The sequence below is a fragment of the Silene latifolia genome, chromosome Y, assembly GCF_048544455.1.
Source record: "Silene latifolia isolate original U9 population chromosome Y, ASM4854445v1, whole genome shotgun sequence".
Taxonomy (NCBI): Eukaryota; Viridiplantae; Streptophyta; class Magnoliopsida; order Caryophyllales; family Caryophyllaceae; genus Silene; species Silene latifolia.
The window spans coordinates 341,992,325-342,000,386 of record NC_133538.1 but is presented as its reverse complement, the minus strand read 5'-3'; the positions used below and the strand labels follow the sequence as shown (position 1 = coordinate 342,000,386).

Here is an 8,062-nt window from a genome sequence, read left to right as displayed (position 1 = left end):
TAGTGAGATGTGGGCGGCAAAATCATCTTTTAGAATGAAAACAACATCGATGTTACTAAATAGCTAAAGCCCAACATAGGTTGCAGACTGCAGTTGGACAGCCCACCAAATATTTGGAAATGTTTCCAACGGACCAAAATTCTAAATTATTTGGAATGTAAGGCACTTAAACTATAGCAAAGTTTGACAAGTTGAGGTGTATTAATTGGTAGAGTTTAGGTTAAGATTATTGCTATTTTTAGATAAGACTTAGTAACTCTTAAGATAATTTATCAAAATCTACCAATAATTTATCAAAATCTTAATAAAGTAAGTTGGGTTTTTGAAATCTAAAACTCAACTTAAGACTTTGGGTGAGTCTTGACCTCACTTTCAAAGGAAATTATCTTCATTGAGTGGATCATTAGTGTGACTGATAATATATGGAGTGACAGCTGAGTCTGAAGAATAAATAAATAATAAAAGTTAATAAAAAATTAATATGACAAAGTTTTAATACTTTGATAAATCTTACCAATAATCATACATTTATATAAAGGGTTTTTCTAACCTATGTCAACTAGGCATATGATAAGAAACCAAAATAGGAAAGAATTAAATGTTATTTTTATGGGAAATTGCAATATCTCATCACTTTTAGTTCTATTTACAAGAAACGCATTTAATTCTTTTTTTTTCTTTTGATTTCTTATCCTAGTGAGCATAGGTTAGAAAAACCGATAATGATTCTTAAAAAAATTACATTCTCCAAGAATATTACTCACCGAAAATAATCCCGAAATGAGAAATATACAAAATAACAACGATAACAATTTTGAAATTTGAAAGATCACACACACACACATTTTTATGTTCCTTCGCGCTCCTCTTCTTCAATCTCCAATAATCCCCATCCTTTCACTTAATAATCCATTTCCTCCTTTCACTTCCTTCCTTCCTTCCTTCCTGGTATGCTCTCTCTCTATTAATCCGTTGTTCTATTTTATTTCAGTTTTTCATTTTTAGTATGCTTTGAGCTCCCAACATTAGATCTTCCTATTCAATTTGTTGTTTCTCATTTTATTGTTTATGCTAATTTGATTTATAGTTTTGGGTCGTAATTAATTGTTTCAAATAATTCCTCAGGAGTGAATGGAGTCATTGCCAGATTGCATTGTTCAGTACATCTTATCTCACCTAAACAATGCCAAAGATGTGGTATGCTGTACTTCTGTTTCCAAACAATGGACAGATTCGACGCCATTCGTCAGAAGCCTTTACTTCTCTAGAAACATTTTTGATTCTGCAATTAAGGACCATTTTGCTAACCCAGATCAACTTATACTCAACATTGTGTCCATGGTGGTTCAATTGGAGGAACTCGTTGTATACTGTCCTTTCTCCAGTGCAGGCCTTGAGTCGTGGCTCTCAGTTTCCAATAAGTCTCTTAGACATCTTGAACTTCGAATGGATAACCTTTCAGAACATCAAGCCTACCCTAACAATTCCACACCTAAACTTGATTGTATAGCTTCTGCAAAGAACCTTGAGTCTTTAAGGTTGTGGGGTGTCTTAATGTTGCATTCCCCCAAATGGGGTTCCTTTTTAAATCTTCGGAATCTTCAGATTGTTGGGGCCAGGATGGAGGACCATACATTGGCTGATGCCCTACAATTATGTCCTAGTTTGACCCGATTGATGATTCTAGGTTGCGAGGGGGTTAGGTCAATGTCAATTGATTTGAGAGACTTAGAGGAGTGTAGATTAGATTTCCATGGTGCTGGAAACAATTCTCTCGAAATTTCTTGTCCGAAGCTGCAAATCGTTGAAATTCAAGGTTGTGGGTGGATAAGGGTGCGTCAAACTCAAAGGCTTCGGAATATTTCACTGTCCAACAGTGGAGGTACCTTCTATCATATATACTCAAAAGCTGAAACTTTTCTAATGCTTTTGAGTTTTTATTTGAGTGTCTGCTGATCAATACTGATATTTTACCACAGGGAAAGTTTACCTGGTTGATTTCGAAAAGCTTGTGGCTCTTGAAACCTTGTCTTTAAGAGGAGTTCAGTGGTGTTGGGATGCCATCAACAAAATGCTTCAGTGGGCTTCTGAGGTGAAGCATCTTTATATGAAGGTTGAATTTACAGGGGACTTTAAGAGCCTTCTCCCCTTCCCTGAGATTGATTTTGTCGAGTTTTTCAGCACTCATCCCAAACTCCAGAAGTTTGATGTTCATGGAGCCATGTTTGCTGCACTTTGCCAGAAGAATAGCTTGAAAAATGTATGTAAAAATGCGACGGACTAGTTTTCTGATATTTGTTAACTTTACTGCATATATTGGAGGTCCACAGGTTCTAATGAACGTCTGCTGCTTCTGAACTCTGTGTTTCTGGGTTGCAGGTGGATTCAGGAGTTTCAATTCCTTGTCTGGAGGAAGTTGTAATCACAGTGAGATCACCGTTAAACGCGGAGCAGAAAATGAGCACACTTGAGTCAATTGTCAAGTACGCTAGAAACCTTAAAAAGATGGTAATAAAGATTCTTCAAATGAAGAGTAGCCATAGCAGCACTGATGATTTTTTTGAGGATATTTGTAGATTTAGATACATGCATCGAAAAATTGTTAGAATTGAATAACTGGGTCATTCCCTTTAACACAATTTCAACTCATTGTTCCTTGTAACATTCCAATTCCTTAATTTGTCACCCTTTAAATTCAAATGTAATAGCATTTCATTCACAATGATCAACATTGTCAATTGTCAGGTGTTGAACCAGCAGTCGGTTTGTTTTCTTGTAATTCGTTTCTTGTGTGCAGTAATCCATTTAAATCACTTACCATAATTTGACATTTTTATCCTCACATATATTGTATAATTTGACTAAAAAAGATAGCTATGATTTACAGGTTTTAATGGGTGAATTTCCCTACATAATTCTACAATATAAATTAATTTTCTATATATAGCTGCTTTATTAGTAATTCGGATGATATTGTTGGTATAGGTTTGCATAATCCAAAGCAAAAGGAGATGATTCCTTAGATCACGCTAGATTATAAAAAAATTTCATATATATATATATATATATATATATATATATATAGAATCAGGATCCCGTATGAACAAAATTACGGTGCGAACCGTACGAACTGACTTAAAACCCAAAAACACATTGCACAAACTAGAGGTGATCATGGGCCGGGCCAATGCGGGCTTGGGCCAGGCCTTTAAAACAAAAGCGGCCCATTTTTGTGGGCCGGGCCGGGCCGGGCCAAGTGCATGGGCTTATTTAGCAAGCCCAAACCCGGCCCTTATGGGCTAATGCGGGCTTTTGGGCCTAAATGGGCTTTTTTGGGCCCTAAAATTTACGACTTACCATAGAAAATAATTAGCGTAATACCTTCAGTTACAACTTTTAAAATATACATAGTGTATAAAATTGTACAAAATATGATGAAAATTTACGACTTACCATAGAAAATAATTAGCGTAATACCTTCAGTTACAACTTTTAAAATATACATAGTGTATAAAATTGTACAAAATATGATGAAATGCATATGAATTGCTCTCTAAAATAAAATAAAGACAAACATCGCCACTTTAGAATGCTTAATCATGCATTCGTAGATATGATTTATGTTATGTATACCTTGTTTTATAAATCTAAAAAAATAGAGTTGGGTATAACTTTAACGCTACTTTAATAGGTTTTATTAGAAAAAATATTTATTATTAATAAATATGGACCGGGCCGGGCCAAAATTTGGGCCAAATGCTTGACCCAAACCCGGGCCCAAAATATTTTGGGCTTTTTTAGGCCGGCCCATGGGCTGTTTTGGGCCAAAACTAAAGGCCCAAACCCTTCAAAAAAGCGGGCCGGGCCGGGTAGGGCCAATGGGCTTGGGCCATTTGATCAGCTCTAGCACAAACAAACAAACACACGTGCCTCCTGTTTTCCTATTTTACCTTTCTCTTTCCAAGATCAAAACCAAATCCCCAAATCACACATTACCCTTCCCTCACCTTCCTCTGTCCCACATTTCACCACCATTATTCCCGTCCTCACTATCGGCGACCTCACCGTGTAACGATGACATCGCCGTCGCACGCTCTCCTACCTCACACTACGCCACCTCCCTGCCCATCTACATCAGCACCACCGCTCTATTTCCGCAAAAACATCATCGTCAATGGTGTCGGTGACACGATCTCCAGCCGGTATTCACAATATTGCATTTAGATTCTCACCACCATCATTAAAATATTTTCTGGTTATGTTGGCTTAAAAATTCAGTGTGAAAATTTTAGATCAAGAATTTACCACAAGGAATTTCGGAAAATTAATTCCAGATCTACTAAAAACGGAATCAAATTTCAAAAAACTAATCGCAACAATGGCATAATCGAGGGATTTCGAGTCAAGAAATGTCAATTTCGGTTCGTTTGTGCGGTATGCCGGTATGGAAGGGAGGGTGGTCCGCGGTGGATCGCCGGAGTTTGGTTGAAGAGGGTGGCTGGTGTTTGGAAACGCGATGGAGGAGTAAAATTGGCCGGAGTAGAACATAACGGTGGATCGCTAATGAAATTGAAACGTGATAGAGGAGGATTTTCGGAGAAGTGACGGGGGATGTCGCTTGAGATTAAGTAGGTGTGGTCGTGGTAGTGTTTGGGTAGGGCTGGTGGTGGTTGTGGTGGCTGTTACGGCAGCGGGGATGGTGGTGGTGGACAGTGGCGTTCGTGGTGGTGGGGGTGATGTAGCCGGTGTTGTTTTTGGGGGGGGGGGGTGGTGGTGGTGTGGTGTTAGTTGAGTCAGCTTGGTAATGGTGGTGGCGGCAGTGGTGGTGGGCAGCGGTGGTGTTGGCGGTGGTGGTGGCTGTGGTGGTGGGGGAAGTGGATACACAAAATATCACACTAGTTACACATGGTATTGATACGGGATACACTTGGTATTAATACCGGATACATGTGTATCCGGCAGTATAACCATGTGTATCTTGTATTAATACGATGGGTATCCGGAAGTATGAATTTGTGTATCCAGAAGTATTATAATGTGTATTTGGCTTTAATGTCATGTGTATCCGCAAGAAAAAAAATGTAACCGCAAAAAATATAAAACGTATTCGAGAGTTAGTGTGAAAATTTGTAACAATTTCCACAAAATGTATCCGCTAATAATATAAAATGTATCCGCAAATAGTATAAAATGTATCTCGGAGTTAGTCTTAAAACTCTCCAAAAAAAAAAGTGTAAAATGCATCCTAGAATTTTGGTGTGGAAAAAGTGTATCTAGATATGTTATAAGATGTATCTGAATGTATATGGTAAGTAGATAAAGTGTATCTGAAAAAAAAAAAAAAATCCTAATTAAGCTAGTTCGTACGGTTCGTACATTAAGGCAGTTCGTACCTGAACCCGCCCCTATATATATATATATATATATATAGTAAGGTTCAAATGAGTCCCTTACATCTATTGAGTTCCTAAGTCCTCTTATAGGCCTTTGGATGGAGTGGATGAAGGCCTAAGATTTGATCTAAATGGAGGGCTACAAATGAGTCTCCCCTAATTTCCTCCTTAACTCAATCATTTACCCTTAATCAACCTCTCCTCTCATTATCACACCCTCACCATCTCTCTCTATTTCTCACCCCCCCTCTCTCTCATTAGTCTCCCACATTTCATTCCCAGATTTCACAAAAAATCTATTAAAACACAAATCAAATTAAAAACCCAAACTCACATTTCATATTCCCACTACCACCACCCACAAGCCCACCGCACCCACCGCACCATCCTCTGGGCGCCCTCGACACACCACGACCTCCAACCACCCTTCTGACCTGCCGCCGCCGCCACTGCAACCAACAACGACATCCAAGATCTCCGCCGCCACCACCTCAAAAACTATTCCTCACTCACAAAGCCGACCACCACCCACCACCTCCCTTCCCTTCTCCTTTTTTCCAGATCTGAGCACCACCACTAACCACCGGCCGCCTCCACTACCGCAGCAAACACCACCACCGCACCACCTTTTCTTCTTCCTCCTGAGCACCACGCGCCTGACCACCGCTGTTCTCCTCCTCATCCATTCTCTCCTCTCATTTTCAATATGCTTTTTTTTCGGATTTGTTATTTTTTTTAAAAAAAATCGATCTGGTTTTTTTTTTTTTTTTTTTTGTATTTTTATTTTATTAATTTGTGTGTTATAACATTTTTCGATATTGGTATTTGATTTTGTGTTTTTCGATTTTGGGTGTTCTCCATTTTTGTGTGTTTATTCTTCAGATCTAGTTGTTCTCATCTCGTTTTTTTTTTAGATTTTTATTTCGGTTTTTAATTTTTAGATCTAGGTCTTTTTCTGAAAAAGACTAAAAACGATTATTTAAATATGAATTTCGAAAAATATATTTAGTATATTTTGTGGGTCTATACAAAAAATGAGCTATACGACTAAAGTTACAATATTTACGACTAAAGTTGTAACACCCGCGAATTTCCCATTTTGAGATATAAAATTTATTTAACCGTTTAATTAATTTATTTTATATTTTAAAATTATTTAATTTAATAATTCATTTTTAAGCACGAATTTTATAAAAAGAATATATCTAAAACTTAATTTATATAAATATAAAAAATACGTATTTTAGTCAGACAATAATAATAGTGACAATAATAATATTAGTTTTCGTCTTAAGTTAATATAGACTCAAAACATTATTCCGACTAGCTTATACCGTCACATTTCCTTCTAGCAAAGATCGTCGGATTTCTCTTATAAAACTATTTCAATTCGGACCAACCCGATTCCGACAACACACTCTCTTACACTCTACTTTTTAATTATTATTATTATTATTATTATTATTATTATTATTATTATTATTATTATTATTATTATTATTATTATTATTATTATTATTATTATTATTATTATTATTATTACTATTATTGTTGTTGCACCACCCCGTCATTACCCTTTCCCCTTTTTGAACTCACCAGCAACAACAACAACATCCTGCAACAACACAAAAACGGACCCAAAACACCATTTTCGTCACCTCCAACCTCAGATCCCGCCTCCATTCTCAACCAAATTCGATAAATTTTACACCAATAGCTTCCTCATCTCGTCCTCCTTCTTTATATGTAAAAAAGGGCCAAGCTTTCGTCCTATTTCAATTCGGCCGCCTTACAAAGGATTCGGATTTTGGGTTAATTTCTTCTGTTTTTGGGTTTCGTGTCATCCTTGGGCGACTCCTGTGGCGTTTAGGAGAGCAAAAAAAAGGTAACGGTGATAGGTTACTCGACAAATGTCGAAATTTCCGTCTTATGCATTGTGTTATATGCTCTTATTTGATAAAGTTTGAGTCTTTATACTTTTTTTCATTTATATGCTCAATTTCATCGCGTCAATCCCGACCCTATGCTCGTATTCGCTTGCTGTATTCTCGAAGTAAGTGTATTAAATTTCCGTCTCAATGTGTTCTTGATTTGGACTGTTTAAATGCTGGTTTTGGAGCCGTGTTTGGCACGGTTTCATGTAGTCTAGTGGATTGTTGTTGGCTCGGTTTCTCTAGGGGTTTTGGATGTGAAGGGTGCGGCTGAGACTGGGGTTCCGTCTCAGGAACAATCTGTTTTACACGACATTTTCGAGTATAGCTAGGTTGAATTTAAAGGTTACTATTCATTCTTAAGTTGCGTCTCGTTCCCGTTCCATTCCTGTTTTTATTCCGTCTGAAAATTGAGCTGAAATGGGACTGTTTTGACTCAGTTTTAGGACTGCTTGAGCTCTGTTACTTTGTACCAGCATAGACATGTGAGTATGGCCTGTTCTGTGGGTGTTCTTTAGGCCGGCTTTTGGTGGTCGTTTGGGACTGAGTTGGGTCGCAAAGATGAGTGCTGGAGTGGGTTTATGAGAATGCAAAACTGGACATAAAATGTGTAAGTTTCGGGACTGTTATGGGGCGTAGGAATGTGTGCCTTTAGGACTGTTTTTGTGTTGCTCTTTCATGTCAAAATCAGCTTGCTAGTACTCGATTTGTTGGGAAAGCTCGGTCTTATTTTCCACT

General features: G+C 37.6%; 1 protein-coding gene across 1 annotated transcript; it reads left to right on the top strand.

Annotated features, from left to right (window-relative positions):
- The first annotated feature begins 810 nt into the window (after window positions 1–810).
- Window positions 811–2,756, top strand: LOC141633524 (F-box protein At1g10780-like). The gene is made up of 4 exons (XM_074445980.1): window positions 811–948; window positions 1,126–1,882; window positions 1,980–2,260; window positions 2,380–2,756. The coding sequence occupies exons 2-4, from the start codon at window positions 1,132–1,134 to the stop codon at window positions 2,614–2,616; spliced, it is 1,269 nt and encodes a 422-aa protein (XP_074302081.1). The 5' UTR covers window positions 811–948; window positions 1,126–1,131; the 3' UTR covers window positions 2,617–2,756.
- The last annotated feature ends 5,306 nt before the right edge of the window (window positions 2,757–8,062 follow it).

What these genes read in the sequence shown, in the direction of transcription:
- LOC141633524 (XM_074445980.1), top strand. Translation starts at nt 1,132, where the DNA reads ATGGAGTCATTGCCAGATTGCATTGTTCAGTACATCTTATCTCACCTA. An exon ending in TTCACTGTCCAACAGTGGAG is followed by an intron (nt 1,883 to 1,979) that starts GTACCTTCTATC and finishes ATTTTACCACAG; the next exon opens with GGAAAGTTTACCTGGTTGAT. An exon ending in AGAAGAATAGCTTGAAAAAT is followed by an intron (nt 2,261 to 2,379) that starts GTATGTAAAAAT and finishes TCTGGGTTGCAG; the next exon opens with GTGGATTCAGGAGTTTCAAT.